This window comes from Syngnathus typhle, linkage group LG7 (assembly GCF_033458585.1).
Source record: "Syngnathus typhle isolate RoL2023-S1 ecotype Sweden linkage group LG7, RoL_Styp_1.0, whole genome shotgun sequence".
NCBI lineage: Eukaryota > Metazoa > Chordata > Actinopteri > Syngnathiformes > Syngnathidae > Syngnathus > Syngnathus typhle.
This window is the reverse complement of record NC_083744.1, coordinates 15,846,816-15,865,963: the sequence shown is the minus strand read 5'-3', so window position 1 is coordinate 15,865,963 and position 19,148 is coordinate 15,846,816. Positions and strand designations below refer to the sequence as shown.

Here is a 19,148-nt window from a genome sequence, read left to right as displayed (position 1 = left end):
GTTATTCATACATTTCGCCTTCACACGCAATTTCTCCAGAAATTGCAAAATTCTAGTTATTATTATTATTCTTCTATTTTATTCTCCTCACTTTTTTGTCCCGTTTCATCTTTCACATAATTCATCCGATTCACTCCATTCCACTTTTCACGTATTCCAAATATTCAGGAAAGGGGTGCTTGTATTTTTCTCATTCCGAAAATTTTCCGATTCCGCAAAATTCCCAAAATTCCGACAAATTTTTCCCCATCCATTCTTAATGGCACATTCGACATTTCACAAAATTTCGTTTTTCACCTCTAACTTCTACATTTTTCAACCGATTCAACCCATTCCAACTTTCAACTGTTCATCTTTTGCCTACCTATTCCACAACTTCCCACTTACCAAAAATTCCAAATTTTCAAATTTGAAATTCAACCGAAATTCTCTCAAATTCCGTTATTCCACTCTAATTTCTACATTTTTCAACCGATTCAACCCGTTCCAACTTTCAACTGTTCATCTTTTGCCTACCTATTCCACAACTTCCCACTTACCAAAAGTTCCAAATTTTCAAATTTGAAATTCAACCAAAATTCTCTCAAATTCCGTTATTCCACTCTAATTTCTACATTTTTCAACCGATTCAACCCGTTCCAACTTTCAACTGTTCATCTTTTGCCTACCTATTCCACAACTTCCCACTTACCAAAAATTCCAAATTCTCAAATTTGAAATTCAACCAAAATTCTCTAAAATTTCGTTTTTCTACTCTAATTTCTACATTTTTCGACCGATTCAACCCGTTCCACATTTATTCCCCTTATTCACCTTATGCTTACCACATTCACTCCCATTCACCCCCACTTCCACTATGCTTCCCACATTCACTCCCATTCACCCCCACTTCCACTATGCTTACACAATTCAACCCTTGACCCCCAATTCCAGTGTGGCGGCCATCTTGGATGACCCTGAAGTGCCACCAATGAACCCAGAATGAACCGGAAGTGCCCCAAATCAAACCGAAAGTGACCCCAAATAGACCGGAGGTGACCTCAGGTAAACCGGAAGTGACCCCAAATCAAACCGGAAGTGACCCCAAATGTACCGGAAGTGACCATTTTAGACCGGAAATGACCCCTAATAAACCGGAAGTGACCTCAGACGAACCGGAAGTGACCCAAATTAAACCGGAAGTGACCCAAATTAAACCGGAAGTGACCCAAATAAACCGGAAGTGACCCCAAATAGACCGGAAGTGACCTCTGGTAAACCGGAAGTGACCCCAAATCAAACCGGAAGTGACCCCAAATGAACCGGAAGTGACCTATTTAGACCGGAAATGACCCCAAATAAACCGGAAGTGACCTCAGCTAAACCGGAAGTGACCTGTTTTAAACCGGAAGTGACCCAAATAAACCGGAAGTGACCCAAACTAGACCGGAAGTGACCCGAATCAAACCGGAAGTGACCTTATTTCAACACTGAGTGGCCCAAATAGCTACATTTGCGCTAACTTTTTCGTTTTTTGTCTGATTTAACCTGTTTCGACATTTTTACCCCAAAAGTGAACCTCCTGAGGCCGTTTTTTTTTTTTGTTCCAAATTTAGAAAGATTTTGGCGCAATTGCTTTTTTTTATTTTCCTATTCATTCTCTATGGGGATTCAACATTTGCTCTAACTTCTACATTTTTTAACTGATTCAACTCGTTCCAACTTTCAACTGTACATCTTTTGCCTACCTATTCCACAACTTCCCACTTACCAAAAATTCCAAATTCGAAATTCAACCAAATTCTCCAAAATTTCGTTTTTCTACTCTAATTTCTACATTTTTCAACCGATTCAACCCATTCCAACTTTCAACTGTTCATCTTTTGCCTACCTATTCCACAACTTCCCACTTACCAAAAATTCCAAACTTTCAAATTTGAAATTCACCACAAATTCTCCAAATATTCTACATTTCTCAAGTAATTCAACACGTTTCAACATCGTTCGGCAGCATTCCCCGAAAAAGTTATTCATACATTTCGCCTTCACACGCAATTTCTCCAGAAATTGCAAAATTCTAGTTATTATTATTATTATATTTTATTCTCCTCACTTTTTTGTCCCGCTTCTTCTTTCACAAAATTCACCCGATTCACTCCATTCCACTTTTCACGTATTCCAAATATTCAGGAAAGGGTGGCTTGTATTTTTCTCATTCCGAACATTTTCCGATTCCGCAAAATTCCCCAAATTCCGACAAATTTTTCCCCATTCATTCTTAATGGCACATTCGACATTTCACGTTTACGTCGTTCCAATTTGAAATTCACATCATTCAGCACATTCTAATCACATTCGGAAGGATTCTCGACATTCCCAAAATTCCCAAATTCAAAAATTTCACGTTTTCACGTTAAAAATTCCGACAAATTTTCACAAAATTTCGTTTTTCAGCTCTAACTTCTACATTTTTCAACCGATTCAACTCGTTCCAACTTTCAACTGTTCATCTTTTGCCTACCTATTCCACAACGTCCCACTTCCCAAAAACTTCACATCTTTTATTTTGAAATTCAACCAAAATTCTCTAAAATTTCGTTTTTCCACTCTAATTTCTACATTTTTCAACCGATTCAACCCATTCCAACTTTCAACTGTTCATTACTTTTCTACCGATTCCACAACTTCCCACTTACCAAAAGCTTCACATCTTTTATTTTGAAATTCACACCCAATTCCTTTTCCCTTCTCATTTCTACATTTTTCAACCGATTCAACCCATTCTAACTTTCAACTGTTCATCATTTTTCTACCTATTCCACAACTTCCCACTAACCAAAAACTTCACATCTTTTATTTTGAAATTCACACCCAATTTCCTTTTCCCTTCTCATTTCTACATTTTTCAACCGATTCAACCCATTCCAACTTTCAACTGTTCATCATTTTTCTACCTATTCCACAACTTCCCACTTACCAAAAACTTCACATCTTTTATTTTGAAATTCAACCAAAATTCTCTCAAATTCCGTTTTTGTACTCTAATTTCTACATTTTTCAACCGATTCAACCCATTCCAACTTTCTACTGTTCATCATTTTTCTACCTATTCCACAACTTCCCAAATACTTCACATCTTTTATTTTGAAATTCACACCCAATTCCTTTTTCCCTTCTCATTTCTACATTTTTCAACCGATTCAACCCATTCCAACTTTCAACTGTTCATCATTTTTCTACCTATTCCACAACTTCCCACTTACCAAAAACTTCACATCTTTTATTTTGAAATTCACACCCAATTCCCTTTTCCCTTCTCATTTCTACATTTTTCAACCGATTCAACCCATTCCAACTTTCAACTGTTCATCATTTTTCTACCTATTCCACAACTTCCCACTTACCAAAAACTTCACATCTTTTATTTTGAAATTCACACTCAATTCCCTTTTCCCTTCTCATTTCTACATTTTTCAACCGATTCAACCCATTCCAACTTTCAACTGTTCATCATTTTTCTACCTATTCCACAACTTCCCACTTACCAAAAACTTCACATCTTTTATTTTGAAATTCACACCCAATTCCCTTTTCCCTTCTCATTTCTACATTTTTCAACCGATTCAACCCATTCCAACTTTCAACTGTTCATCATTTTTCTACCTATTCCACAACTTCCCACTTACCAAAAATTTTCACATCTTTTATTTTGAAATTCACACCCAATTCCCTTTTCCCTTCTCATTTCTACATTTTTCAACCGATTCAACCCATTCCAACTTTCAACTGTTCATCTTTTTTCTACCTATTCCACAACTTCCCACTTACCAAAAACTTCACATCTTTTATTTTGAAATTCACACTCAATTCCCTTTTCCCTTCTCATTTCTACATTTTTCAACCGATTCAACCCATTCCAACTTTCAACTGTTCATCATTTTTCTACCTATTCCACAACTTCCCACTTACCAAAAACTTCACATCTTTTATTTTGAAATTCACACCCAATTCCCTTTTCCCTTCTCATTTCTACATTTTTCAACCGATTCAACCCATTCCAACTTTCAACTGTTCATCATTTTTCTACCTATTCCACAACTTCCCACTTACCAAAAACTTCACATCTTTTATTTTGAAATTCACACCCAATTCCCTTTTCCCTTCTCATTTCTACATTTTTCAACCGATTCAACCCATTCCAACTTTCAACTGTTCATCATTTTTCGACCTATTCCACAACTTCCCAAAACCTTCACATCTTTTATTTTGAAATTCACACCCAATTCCTTTTTCCCTTCTCATTTCTACATTTTTCAACCGATTCAACCCATTCCAACTTTCAACTGTTCATCATTTTTCTACCTATTCCACAACTTACCAAAAACTTCACATCTTTTATTTTGAAATTCACCACAAATTCTCCAAATATTCTACATTTCTCAAGTAATTCAACACGTTTCAACATCGTTCGGCAGCATTCCCCGAAAAAGTTATTCATACATTTCGCCTTCACACGCAATTTCTCCAGAAATTGCAAAATTCTAGTTTGAATAGATTCTTTCGACTTTGTTGATAGAGTCGTTTGACAAATAAAATTGTTGGCTTTTGCTCTTTCTTTGCCTTTTTGTGTTGGGTCCATCTACGTTTGAATAAATGTGATTTTTTTTAAAACATATTTTTACAGATGCTTTAGATAATGGATGAATGCGCCTCAAATCTGGAATCGCAACCCAGAGGGGAAAAACAAAAGACGACCAAAGGAATGCTTTAATTATCAACCTTCATATTTGTACATTTCTGGTTTGCATGTCAGAGTCTAACTTTTTTTTATTATTATTAATTAAAAATGAACTTCAAAGTGTTGGCAGTCTCCGCCGAATTTTCTTTGTTAAAGTTTCCTGGGTGCGGTCTTTAGGACTTACATTTCAATACTTTCTACACCCTCCCCACACGCCTTTTTTAAGCGTATTTCAGTCGTTAGCCTGCTATTCTGACAGTTCTACCTGCAATAATGACCGCCGCCTCCAGGAGGTGTGAAGCTGGGTCTTAACACTTGGCCTTTTTCACCGAGCGTATGTGCAGTTGCCATTGGAGCGTAAAGTGCATTTTTCTTCTTCCTCCCTTCCTTAACAGAAAGGCTGCAGAGAAATGAACATGTGAGTATCTGTTTCTGTCTAATTAAATCCACTGAACAGCCCTCCGGCGTCCTCGGGCGCTTTCTGCGGGTGCACATTGCCACCTATTGACCAAAAAAAGAAAACTCCAAGCATCCGCTCGGTCCTCTCTAGGTTCTTTTACTGCCTTGATTGCTGCTAACTGCTGATGGTGGCATCAGTCACGGCGTGCCAGGATAAAACAACTCTTTTAAGATCACATATCTCTTTTGAAGGCTTCTTTATTACTATTTGTACAACACGCCGGGGCCGCCTCTAATGGCTGCAAAAATCAGCCAAGCTGGGGGCGTAAATGCAAGCAAGTAAGCGGCGGCGGCGGCAGCGGCGGCGCTCTTATGTGTTATCATGGCTGCGAGGTGTGTTTGGTGCAAAAGGCCTCCTCATTTACGGTCACTTGGTCGCTGTTGCTGCTTTTGGAGAACAAAGGCGAGAAGCAGAAGTGGTGGCGAGAGGAGCAATTTTTGTCCATCAAGGGGGCTTGTTGAAGAGTTCAATTATTTGTCTTGTGAAGTATTCCGGGGATGTGGTCAGCTCATCAGCGACAAGACGATGGTGAAAGTGTTTGGCGCGTGGACTTGAAGGGATGAAATGCTTTTTTGGGAGGATAAGATGAATGATCAATCTGTTTATCGTGCGGGATGTTTGGTGAAAATTCGAGATTAGAAATCTTAATGTAGTTTCTTTAAAATGTTCTTCCTCCCACACACAATTAACACAATTAAAAATATTCTTCAAGGCATCCTGTCACTCTTTACTGTAAAATGGACTCATAAAACAAGACATTAGGTTCGTTTACCCACCAAAATATTTCACAGACGCGTATGAAAGGTATGCTAGCTTAATGCTAATAACTAATGAGAAACACCGTACACGGGCTAATTAGCATTGCCGTTCCAATCATTCTAAACCTTATGACAACATAAAACGGAATACTGCAATGACACTGTAGGACAAAAATAACTAAAATGAGTACCATGTCCATAAACAACACTTAAACTATAGCGACTAGCAAATATTAACATAACTAGCTTCAGACAAAACCACACATACGCAAGATATCATCCTTTCTCGGCAGCTTCTATTGAAATCCTCGCAATTTGACTTCCATCGACAGATTGCTTCAGATGATGGGAAAAACGGGCAACTTCGTTGCCCACCATAAGTTGAAACGGCACCCAAAGAAAGAATTGAGATCCAGTGGAGTTAGAGTGGCTGTTAAAAGCGAAATCCATCACCAGTTTGTGTAAAAACGGATCACTTTCACAACTCCTGATAATGCCCATCCATTTCTGGCAGTCAAACAGACTCTGGAGAAGTGACTGATTTTACGGCCAACTCAATCATCAAGAAAGCGCGTGTAGCTTTAAAGCCACGGAACTCCGCTGTGCGCATGTTAACACCATTAAATCACCTCAAATGTCTTCATGATTCAATCTTGCCCACAGCCGACGACAAGCCAATTGGATTTCCCCAAAGTGGCTGTCCATTTCCTGTCTGTGTGTGACGAGTGGTCGCCCGGCAATGTGTGTGTGTGTGTTTGGAATACCCACTCGCCATAGTCCCCCCCATATCATGTTTGGTGTAAAGCTCACGGACCAAAAAATAAGACAAAAGCTACAATAAGGAAACGAATTGGAGTCAAATTTGAAAATTCAGTTGCCCGAAGGCAGAAGCCAGAGTCACTTAGCAACATGAAATTTGGTAGGCATGTCTATCATGAGTAGACCCACAAAAAATGTCTCAAAAACCCTTGCCCAAAGAGAGAGAGGAAGTCTGGCATTCTATTTTAAAGCAGTTATTTTTGACTATTTTATTTTATTTTATTTTAAAATTAAATTAAATTGTCCGACTACGATCAAATTTGAAACTTGTGCACTGGACCATAAGGTATTTCTTTCTGAATCTGGGGCTGCCACTGAATGCTGCACCGACCCAAAAAAAAAAAAGTTACGTTCTGAAATTACATAAATAACCTCCATCCACCTGACAGAAGTCATATTTGACACATTTGTATTCCCCTTTTTTCAAGGTTAGTTATTTCGGGATGGCCTTCTTCTTAAGGATATTTTTGTCAGCGGCCTATTGGGGGTCTCCAAATTTTGGGGGCGGTGCACCCAGATGAGACCATGGCCTTGTGTTTGGCTGTCAGTGGCACTCTATAGCACGGCTGCTCTTAGCGGCCATGACTCCAATGACCTGCTTTCCCGCTCTCTACTGAATAGCTGCTGGCACCTCTCCCTGGCCTGTCTACTAGATGAGACACAAGTTTAAAGAGATAGCCCCCCCCCCCGCCTCTCTTCCTCACGTGGTTTCTCTCACGCCCGCTCCACTCCCATTACATTTTGTCCTTGATTATGTTATTATCCTTCGTGTGATGCCTGTGTGTGGCTATGCCCTGCAGGTCAATGGAGAAGAATCACACACAAATAAAATAACTATTTTAGGGCTATTTCTTTTTTCTTTTATTTTCCCGTGGGCACACTGATGGAAGTGAAGATAGAACAATTAGGTATAGTGAGAATTTGTGGAGTACATGCTTTTGGGCTCAAGAGCAATGGAGGTTTTTAGGGTTGGGGTTTGTGGTTAGACGTTGCCATTAGGGTCCTTTTGGTTGTATGAAGAAAAATAAAGCATGTTTATTTTAATCAGTTGGCTTGGTGATAGTATTAGGGGAGTTTGGGTCAAGGGTCAAGGTTTGGTGCAGTAACATGGCTATGACTTGGGGTTAGTGGCTAAGGTAAGGGCTTGTTTTGGGGAACAGGGTGAGGGATACTGTCATGTTTGGGACGTTGTCACGGTGGTACGTTGGAAGTGTGCAGGGGGGAGTTGAGTTTTTCAAAAACAGCAAAGTAGAAAGTGAACAAATGAAACTCACCACCACAGAGGAATTAGGACATCATTGAAAAGGAAGAAGGAATGGAAACCTGGAGAGTAAAAAAAGAAACAGACTGACGTGACAACGAGGCACACAAGACGGGCTGGAGAGTGCTGATTGGTTGACAAGACAGGCTGGAGCGTGCTGATTGGTTGGTTGCAGGGTTAACAAGCAAATTGGCATGATCGAGAAAATGAAACAAAAGCAGAGCACAAAAATGACAAATCAATGATGGGATTCAAGGGAATAAACATTTTGGAGTTTCCACCGCATCTATTTTGAATCAACTCACCTGTTGAAATGTAAATTCCGGCCAATATTTCATCTCTTTGGATCCACTTTAGCATCTTCTTCTGCTGACACTAGACCTATTCAAATTCTGGCGGGAGAGAAGAAGTAAATCATTTTTTTTGGACCCACTTAACAGTGGCTCATGCAAAAAAAACTTTCGCTTCCACTTTTTATCAATCTTGGAGGTTCGGTATTTGCACATTCAAAAAGGGCTGTACTAAATGAGAGCGCATGGCTGCGGCGGCCACAGGGGTCGGCTAGCAGGCGGGAATGAGACGAAGCAGAGCACAAAAGCGCGCCGACGTAACATGTGGGCCGCATTAGAAAAGGTAACCGCGGCGGTCCTTGGAGAAAAAGAAAAACTCTTTGGAGGGTACGGGAGGCCGAGGAGCGGCGGCAGGTTAGTGTGTCAGCGGGGAGTCGGCGTATGAAAATGATTAGAGGAGCAGGTGCCGCTTTTAGCACTGCTCAATGCACCCTCATTAATCTTACATTGTCATAAGGCATTACAGCAGATGATACTTTACGAGCGTGTCACATTCCTCATCCTGGTGTGTGTGTGTGCGTGCTTTGTTTCATATGGAGAATATTTGGAGCGTCATTACCATTATGGAGCAGTCCTTCATTACAGCCTTGAATGTGCACGGAGAAGAAAGAAGGGGGCCTCTTAATCATTCTAAGTGGATTACTTCACTTTGCCTATGACATCACGCTACATATTACATACATCATGTATATTGTTTGACATGATCACAACGGAACAATCATCCGGACCGCGGATTGAAACGTGAAAGGATTCGCTGACACGACGATGAAGCGGTGCCTCGACAGGTGGAAAATAAAATCCGGGTTTTTACCGACTTCATGTTTGGAGCTTCACACGTTCACTTTCGTCACTCAAGTTGAGAGAAAAAAATTAAATAATTGGCAGTGCACGGCCGATTCAAAATGGCACCAAAACAGGCTAATTTCACTCAGGTATAAAGTGTGCTATAATTCTTAATTCTTGTGATGATTCGATGAAAAAAAAATGCTTGATCATGAAAATAGTTTTGACATTTTGTCAACATCGGGGAACTATTTGAGATGATGAAAAAAAAAAAAGCACGGTTCCTTTTTTTCTATTTGGATGACAATAGCGCACTTCGGTTTGTGTTAACTTAACACTTACATAATGCGCTACTCCCAAACTTTTACCCAAGCGCAATTCTCCACTGTGAGTGGGTGGTATCGCCTCAGTAATGATTTACAAACAATAAGTGGAGGAATGAACAAATCAATAAATCACACTCTCTCTAGATATTTGCAAGGCAACCTTATTTCTATATCTAAGGTGTTTTATTTGGGGTTTTTTCTCTCCGCCTCTGCCAGGCAGGAGCCCGAGAATCCCAAATTATCCAGGGGGGTTAGGGGGCGCCGTGCTCCCTGAGCCCCGAGCCCCACAGTGGAGGTAACGTATTCAATGGCCCGCGGCGAGTGGAGGAGAGCGGGCGGCCCCGCTGCATACTGATGGCGGCCAGAGGAGCCTCGTAATTGGAGCTGCCGAGGAGAGGGGAGAGGAGGGCAAGCGCGCCCAGATGATTGCTTTGTTTTCTGGCTTCCTGTCGGCGCGTCTCAAAACTCCTCCCCCCTCCAATATCACCTCCCCCCCGTCCCTCACCCCCTCCTCCCTACTTTGCTCCAAGTCGAGCCATGGAGAAATTGAATAGAGATACTCACTAATTGGTCTCTTGCTGCTTCCTTAAAAGGACAATAGCCATTTTTTCCCCCATTTGCCTATTGCAGTGTTTCCCAACCTTTATGGCGCCAATGCACATATTTTACATAAGAAAAATCTGTTTCATAATTTCATAACCTCATCTAACGCACATAAACTAGCTTAATGCTAACATATGATGCGTCTAGCCGTAGATGGGCTAGGAGGAATTAGCATTAATGTCAATGACGGTGATCGTTGAACGATTTGAACGATTCAAACGATTGCTACAGGTGGAGAATCAACACAGCCAATCAGTTTTGGGAACACGGAAGGAAGCCGAAGGAAACCACGCAAGCAATTATGAACTATGAACCCAATCTGCCCCACGTGGAAACGCCCCACTGATCCGGGAGTCGAGAGTTGATGCAACTTGATGGCGTTGTTTTGCAAAGTTGTTCAACACGGGGCTTGTTTTAATCACATGCAAATATGGAGAAATATACAAACCACCCCCGGCTGTGAATTACAAATGTGTCCTGTACAACTAGAAACAATAATGTACTTTTTTAGTCTTGTGCGTAAATCAGATCCCAACTGTCATGAGCTGTTAATTTTACCCAGCACGCTCCTTCCTTGGGACCTGGCATATTCCTATTCATCTGCAGCCTATAGAAGGTGTCAAAAGGAGGCGTCCTAATTGCGTCCTTGATGAAAGCCTATTAATATTGAACGCTTGTGCGCAGAGAGACAAAAAGCCGATGCATTCACGTCTCTAATGATACCTGATTCCCTCGGGCTGTGTGGCCAGACTCGCCGGCGCCGATTTATCACGGGAAAAAAAATAAAAAATAATAAAGAATGGCACCGTTTCCTCAAGAGGCGACGAATCACATTACGTTATGTCACTATTAATTATAGGGAAATGCCAATATTTTATTATTCTACTTGAATTTTTTTTACATGTCTGTATTTCTTAGTTTTACTCCATACAGATCATTTTACTTACGCGATTAAATCAGATATATTCTTTGTAAGTCTTAGCATTTTCCTTTGTATTGTTTTCTGAGAAGCTAAACGTGCCCGCTGTTCTAATTCCAGCGGACTGGCAAGAGCCTCCCATGCGACCTCGTCTTCAAGTGAGCCACTCGTGGTCCTCGGGTGTCAGGGCTTGGCAAACCTCTGATCCCGGATCAGCCAGCCCAGCTGTTGTCTTCATTTGAATGCGCTGGGAATAATATTAAAGCGGAGTCGGTTGAATGTATTAATGAGCGGGGGGGGGGGGGCCTCGGAGAGCTGCTTTTAAAGGCCAATGATTTCATGCGGGCACTTAAAGGCCATCGTCGTCTTGGAAGAATTATGGTGTCGTAACGCCGCTGTAAACTGCTATTAGTCACCATTTTGCCTCTTTTGTTACCTCCGTTTGGCTCTATTCCCAGTGTACCAGACGCAAAATGGTACACCCACATGCCAGTGACACCCCATAGCTGCCAGTAATGCTCACTTAAGATTGACACACACACACACACACACCGAGAGGCATGCATGAATTGAATTTTAGTTCGAAACTTCCATGTGGTTTTTAAACAATCAGCAATCCAGTTCAATTTTTGAAGTGAATACCTAAATACGACCACCGACGTGTAAATAAAACATGCAATGACTCCTCCCTATCTTAGCTTTGGGCTGATTAATTATTTTTGGAGGCGGGGCCTGGCATGTGACAAGACTGCGTGTGTGAGTGGGCGTGAGCTGTGGCCGTCAGCAGCTCCTGCGTCACATGTTTTACGGCTTTTCCGGTGCTCTGTAATTGGCGGAAAAGTGCGACGGTGATTGCGGCTCTCCTTTCCCACATGCACAGCAAAAATTCCACCCTTGAGTAGTTGTGAGTCAACGGCAAACCAAAGTGACAGACAAGCCTTCAAGTCAACTTTTATCGCTTTGTCCGACGTGTTCGTGACTAAGGATCCGCCGAAACGAGCGGTCCGTTCAAATGAAGATGTTTACCATGCAACATTAGAGGCCTTCTCTCTCGCGCGCTAGTTTGATGCCCGCCTTGGGGCTCAACATCAGAGGAACGTCGGCATAGAGAGGAAAACAGGTTGTATGAGGTTCCGCACAGACACTCGCGCACATTCTCACACACGCACGAATGCACACAACACACACACACAGAGTGCCTGTGGTGCTGCCTGAAGGACTGCCATGGAAACAAGCAGTGTGACAGGCTCTGGGGGGGTGCGTGTGAAGGGGGGTGGTCCGCAACAGCTGCAGGCGCTTCCTTTTTTGACAGCCAGATGAAGACATCACTGTCACACCATGAACAACTACTACTGGGGAGTTTCAAATGGGGGTCCTCAAAATGGGGTGCACAAAAATGCAGTAATTCTGAATCATTTTTGCATTATTCAAACAAGTGCATACCTACATATGGGAATGGGTGTACAAAAAATATAAATAAGTAAATAAATAAATTAATTAAAAAATATATATATATATCCACGACATCCACAGTATTAGTGATGAGGTCATGTTAGCTACTGTGTGGTTCAAATGTTCATTAGCAAGCATGTAAAAAAAAAAAAAAAAAAATTCCAGCTCTGAATTCCTGGACGATATTGCATTGTGACACTTCATCCTCTCCTTCGGGAGCAAACACATTGATAAATAATTCTGTAACTACAAAGGCGTGCCTTCACGGTGTAAGCGCGCCAGTGCGTGCAACAACCGCCGTAATCCTGCTGTCACACTCTTCGTTATGATCCAGTGGGAGGAGGCCATCGGCTTCCTAATGACCTCGCTGATACACATCTGACAGCTTTGGAAGCACAACAACTAATGCGCATTGTGAACTGTTATCACATGAATAAGCAACCATGTGAGCCAGTAAGTGTTTTTGGTTCGAGTTGATTTTTTTTTTTTTTTAAACAATATGAAGTTGATTGAAATCCCTTAAAACTGAAACTGGTTAGTCCTCTCAGGAGACACAGCTTTCGGTATTCCGCCAGTGATCTGATGGCACACCCAAAGCCCATCACAGCTCCCTCCAGAGCCACCACCTGAAGGTGGGTTTTGTGTTTGTGTTGGGGATTTAGCTAGTGGAAGCTTCGGGGGTCACCTCTCACTTTTGAAACGGACCCCTGGTGGCAGTTCCTGGGAGAGCCAAGTGATGTCTCTATCAGCCTGTCAAAAAAGAGATAGCCCGGGGCTCCACCGGGGTCCCCCCCGAGCCAATCAAAGTCTGCACAAAGGACAGATGGATGCTCTTTCACCACTGGGCTACTGCTGATGAGAATGAGGAGGGGGCGGCTGTCCCATCAGACCCCCCCCCCCACCACGCGGCAGATACAAACACCCTAACCCCCCCGCAAACCTCAGATCAGCTCTGACTATGTTTATTTTATATCGTCACTCCTCCTCCTGGAATGAAATGCAGCAGTGGTTCTCAACTTTTGCTGCGCCAAAGCACACATTTTGCATCAAACACAGAACATCAAAATTTCCAACAAAAGTGTATCAGACGAAATAATGTGAATCACATCTCAAAGTACTCGAAAATACTTACCCTCTATATGTCAACAGGTGAATACACCCATTAGGTGAACCTTCTGCCCGATTTTTTTTTTTCTGGCAAAAAGCTTAAGCTCAACTTCTCCGGCAGTACAGCGCTTGCAAATCGCTGAAATGATTGACAAACTGTTAGAGATTTTTTGGACATTTATTTCATTTTAAATAACATGGCATTGTATGAAAAGTTAGTTGCAGAGATTCAATTAACTGAAAGCATAGATACGACATCCTTACCGAAAATGGACAGCAGTGCAAAAACAGAGGAACTCCGACGCTCGTTGGCTTTTAATGATATTAGCGCACGGATCAAGAGCAATATTTTGCCATCGTTTGTTTTCCATGAATTGTTAAGTCCGGTATTAACTTTAGCTTTGGGCGAATATCTGAGCAAAAAAAAAAAAAAAAAAAGGAGGATATCTGAGGTAAACCCCATTCCTCCATTAAATTACATCCAAAGACGAAGGCAATGTTTTTATTTTTATTTTTTTTTACCTCCCGGCTGATGATTGACGGGGCCGTGAGCTGCCCTCCTCCTCTTCCTCCTCCTGCTGTCAGCCGGGGAGGCAAACACACAAGTCGGAGGGCGACGTGGGGGGGCGAAGGGTGCCGAGTCGGGGCGCTCCAGTGGAGCTCGGGTGGCACCGGTGCGTTGTTTGTCAGGCGGACTGGGTCGGACCCCTGCTCTCTTACTTCTTCTTGCGTGGCAGGTTGTGGCCGGTGGGCGCTCTCAGTGCGCTGTGGCGCACCTGCAAAAACAAGCGGGAGTTTTTTAGCGGGAGCCAGGTAATCCGAGCTCAGCCGAGCGTACGGTAATGGCTCCCCTGAGGAGAAGCCGGTGCGGCGGGGAGGGAAAGAAAAGGCAAGGCCGGCTTGCGATGTAATGAATCATTTTTTAAACACGAGAGCAGAGGGGATTAATCACGCACGGGGAAGGATTTCAGGAATCAAAGGGGTGTTTGTACTAACGCCTCATTTTGCGCCCCAATCACAATATTAGAAGCGGACATCAACAGTTGAGATGACTTTCAAAGCTACTGAAACTTACGTCCCTGAAGAAAACTAAAATCAAAGTCTAGGAAAAACACGAAGGTAGTGACGAACGGGCCGGGCCCTCTCCTTGAAATAGCTTCACATTATTGTTACTCATTTGGCGACTAGCCTGCCTCAAACCAAATTGGCCAACTACAAGTTCCATTTCATGTACGTGTCCACGAGACTTATCCAGTCATAAGAAATAGACTTCTGAAAAAAAAAAAAGGACAGAAATAAAATATATCGACTAAAAGAACAGTTTGAGTGCAGCATAACAAGTAAATGCTGCGTCACCATGTTTACGCCCTACTAATTAAACCACTTTATCAATTTCTCATGTTACGGCAGACACGTCCACGAGTATTTTTGTGCCAGTAAATCTTCAGTTCAGTACATATGTCAAATTACCCAAGACTCAAGTTTTCAGCGTTTCCTCCTTCTAAAATCGTGAAGAAATAAGATTCAGGCGCTGCACAATTTCTTTTTCCAAGTGATCACGGGGTGTCGTGAAGCGGGAGCGAGCTAAAAACAAACGTGCTAAAAAGTTGCTTTTGAAGCACGGCGGCAGGCGCTCAAACAAGGCGGCAAACGTGTTGGGTAAAAAGGTAAAGGAAACGTTATGCTAATTAGCCGGGCGGCCCGCTATTAGAAACAGGAGATGCGAGTGCGGGAACAAAGTGGCAGCTTGGTGCACGGCGACATGAAACCGTGCTCACAACTGACAGATGCTTCTCATTTCCGCGTTGTCAGAAGTCCCGCGTTTGAGGACGACTTTGTAGATTGGCGCGGCCCGCTAATTGCCAAGTCACATTTGCAAGAAGGACAGGAGTCCATTTGCAGCCTTTGTGGTGTTTTTTTTTTTTTGCCATCGCATCCGACAATTGTTCCGAGTCAACAAAAACAAAATATGCGCTTTCTTACAAGGGGTCTCATGGGTATATGACATTAAGGTTATTGCAAGCGATAATAAAAGGCACTTGGGATGACTCCCAAGAATCTTGAAGCTATTTCCGATGTGAGCTTTTTCTCAAAAAAAGTGTTGTTTCCGTGTGTGTGCTATTTCAAAGCCGAAACAAAAAAAATGAAAAAAAGTATCCCAACGGGGGAGGAAGACGGACAAAAGGAAGCGGAATCAAAAACGCATCCGCCACCTTGTTTTGCCAACTGGGCCGTTCCAAATCTCAAACGAGACAGGCTCCAGCCACATCACAGACGGCTTGGCCGTGTCTTTGCCGCGGGAGGACATCAAGGGTGAGAGAGTCTCGGCTGGATCCGCACCGTCAGGATTTCTTTTTCCCCCCGGGGTTCGGCGAAGGGGTGAGCTACCTGGGAGATGAAGGCAGCGACGGGGCACTTCATTTCCCCGCACGGCCAATCTCTCGACATCTTTACGAAAGCTCCGTCACGTCAACAGCGCGAGGCTAATGTGTCGTCGCGCCGCGCATTCGTTGACCTCCGGCACCAAGCAGCAGAGCCGCTGTTGCCAAGTAACAAAGTAATACTTTGTCACGGCTTTAATGGAGAATTTTTAGTTGATCCTTTTAGAGGCACTCCATCATGTTCCTCATCTCCATTTTTTTGCAGATTGGTGGTTGCTCGCTTGTTATTACGCCCCCTAGTGGTAGCCAGATGTAATCGTGGCGGCCAAAATCGTCACCGTGATTAGAATTCGATTAATTGTGCAGAAACTATAATATGAAAAGAAAGGTTGTGATTTACTCCACCGAGGCGGCACAGCCACCTGAATCTTAGCACTCCTCGGCTCGACCTGACGCATCCGAACATCTCCTCGCTGAGGATAATTGGGCCGAGGGGCCGCTTTACAAAAGCGTCGCTCCATTAATAATCAAACAAAGCCACAAGATGCATTTCCGGCCCGCTTGGGAATTCTCCTATGGCAAATAATGCAAACAAAGGGGGTCCCTATTTGTATGGGAAAAACAAGGCCCTTTTACCTTCTGAACATCACACGGCATTCTCTTGAGGAAATCCAGCAGCTCATTGTTGTCGATTGCATACGGGTTGCGCAGCTTCTTGGTGAATTTGTGAACGCCTGTGAAAAAGAAAGAAGGATCAAATTTATGATCAATTCCATACGTCGGTTTTCTGGAATCCTGTAAATAAATACAAGTCAGCACAATTTGTCAACGGCGATCCGAAGCGGGTTCCCCGTTTTGTTTCATTTCGGAAAGACGAGCCAACTTCTGCTCACTTTCGAGCGCAACTCGGTGAGACACTGCGCGGAAATAAGCGGAAAAGCGGTCGGTCGGTCGGGCGCTGCCAGCTAGCGAGCGCTTCACCTCAACGCGCAGACAAAGAACCCCGGGACCTAAATCTGTGCGCGCAACTTGAAAGGCTCGCCTTGAAAACCGCAGGGATGGAGTTTAACAGGAGAGGCAGAGAAGCGTGTTTTTGTTTGATACGAAGCGATTCTGCTATCGATTGCGTCGAAGGCTGCGTGGAAACACAGAGCGGCTGTGGGCTGGCGAGCCGGTGGAGGAGAGCCCGTGGAGGGCAACGCATCTCCCTGACCACCGAGATGACGGCCTGCGCCGTTTCGCCACACTCGATAATGAGAGCCGGGGCCTTCAGAGCGCCCAAGGACACGCCGTTCGTTATATACGGCTCGCCGGCTCTCCTTTGTGTTCCCTAAAAACCCGTCGGCTGCAGATGTCTGATGTGGTTACATGTGCAGAGGTGTATGGGAGAGATCTTGAAAAGACTTCACTTCATCAGATGATGGGCGGAAAGTTAGGACACGCAGTGCTTCTCGAACTGGGAGTGTGCTAAAACATTTTTTTTTTTTTTTTTTTGCACAACAGTGTGAATGCACTCACCCCATATGAGCACCATGTAGCGCAGTGGAATTAAATATAATAGCGATGTGGCTACAAAGAGGCCCAGGCAGGCCAGACACGACATGAAGGGAACAGACCAGTTGAACAGGCTGCAAAAAAAGAAAAGGAAGACCAGCATGAAAATCTATTCAAAACAAACGTGGTATTAAAATAGATTTGTTTACTTCTTTATCCGTTCCCCGATGGTTGCAAGCTCTTCCAAAACGTTCTGGACTGTCAACACAACTTCCTGCACCATGTGTATCTTGTCCATTAAACCCTTTTTTCCAGGTTCCTAAAAAAAATAAAAAAGCTAGAGGTCAGTTAAGAGGACAGCCAGACACACACACACGCACGCACAGACCATTTTTTTTCAAGAGTCCATCTTAGTTGAATAACCCAGAGTGTGCTTCACCTTTTATCGAGCCGTTATTTACATTTAACGGGCTGACATCCTAATTGAGTGTGGCAATGTGGTGAGTCAACATGCGCTAGGTAGGGGGTGCTAGCGAGATGGAGGGTTTGTCTTTTTGATCACATCAAGGCACAAAATAAGGACGCGCACGTGAAGCCTTCCAGAGGGAGAGGCGAGCGTGGAGATAACGCCGCCTAAACGAGGCCTGAAAAGGCTCACATCAAAAGGAGGGAATAATGACAGCAATGATGACAGAGAGGATGGAGGAGGATGAGGAGACGGGGGGGCAGTTGCTACGGAGGCTGGAGGATGTCTGCCGTATATGTTTATGATACCGGACAAGCGTATTGACGGGGTCCAGGCGGGACGCCGGACGCTATCACGGTTCGGTGAGGCCGCCCATGGGAACGTGGCGTCTTCAAGCGAGGGCGGGGGGACTCCCCGCTGTCAGACCCACAGGAAGCGAGCCGTTCCCACACTAGTACGTCCTCCCCCGCCGGGCGTCGGATCCTGGCTCCGCGCTGGAGGTCCGCCGCCGGCCAAAAAAGGCAGAAGCATGGCAAATATGCTTTGCTTGAGAGGAAGATCTCACGCTCGCATCAAGGAGACTATCAGTGTTTGGACTTCCAGAGTTCAGTTTGGGACATGATGCACTTTGGAATTCTGATGGGTACCAAACCATACTTTGTGTCCCCTTTAAGAGGCGGGGTTATGGTGGTGTGAGCGTCTGGTTGAGAGTTGTGGCCTACAGCAGCTTTCATATGAGTGCACTCTGCATTGTGTTTTATTGCTAAAAAGTGCCTTGGTGACTATGGCTCGGCTTTTTTTTAAATCCGTGACCTGCGGAAAGCCATGAAAACACAAAGCGAACTATAGATACCGCATGCATCTACCGTATAATAAGCGCGAAAACTCACAATAGAACTACAGCGAGCGAGAATAAAGAGCCAAAGTGTTGGCTTTCATATGTGAAAAGAAAGCAAACAGACAAATAGATGCCTTCTGAAGTATAAATAAATAGGCGGCTGTGAAGATTACCATTATTCATGTCCTCCTCCATCTCCTTGGTGACAAGACATACTTTCCTTTTTTTTTTTCTCCCTTCAAATTGAAATAAAACCATTTGAAACGGGCTGCACAAATTTGAAACGTCTACTGATTGGGGAAAAAAAAAAAGCTGCTAAAATCGCATTCTCATATCAGCTCAGCTTACTTTGATATTTATGTTAAGAACGTCAATTTCCTTGTTTTCTACTGTCAAATAAATACAATGTATAGA

General features: G+C 43.4%; 1 protein-coding gene across 3 annotated transcripts in view; it reads right to left on the bottom strand.

Moving 5' to 3' along the window:
- Nucleotides 1-19,148, bottom strand: part of LOC133156403 (multiple C2 and transmembrane domain-containing protein 2-like) — a 180,157-nt gene that overhangs the window by 137,043 nt on the left and 23,966 nt on the right. The window contains exons 20-26 of one of the 3 annotated variants that reach the window (XR_009714859.1): nucleotides 17,640-17,749; nucleotides 17,455-17,564; nucleotides 16,573-16,670; nucleotides 14,078-14,331; nucleotides 13,581-13,694; nucleotides 8,321-8,407; nucleotides 5,357-5,744 (exon numbers count right to left, since the gene is read on the bottom strand). Coding sequence is in view for 1 of the 3 variants with exons in the window: in XM_061282076.1 (XP_061138060.1) it covers nucleotides 14,272-14,331; nucleotides 16,573-16,670; nucleotides 17,455-17,564; nucleotides 17,640-17,749 (378 nt within the window). In the remaining 2 variants the exon portion in view is untranslated. Of the gene's footprint in view, nucleotides 1-5,356; nucleotides 5,745-8,320; nucleotides 8,408-13,580; nucleotides 13,695-13,714; nucleotides 14,332-16,572; nucleotides 16,671-17,454; nucleotides 17,565-17,639; nucleotides 17,750-19,148 lie in introns of those variants that run through there. The other 2 variants (XR_009714858.1, XM_061282076.1) reach the window with 2 other exon arrangements.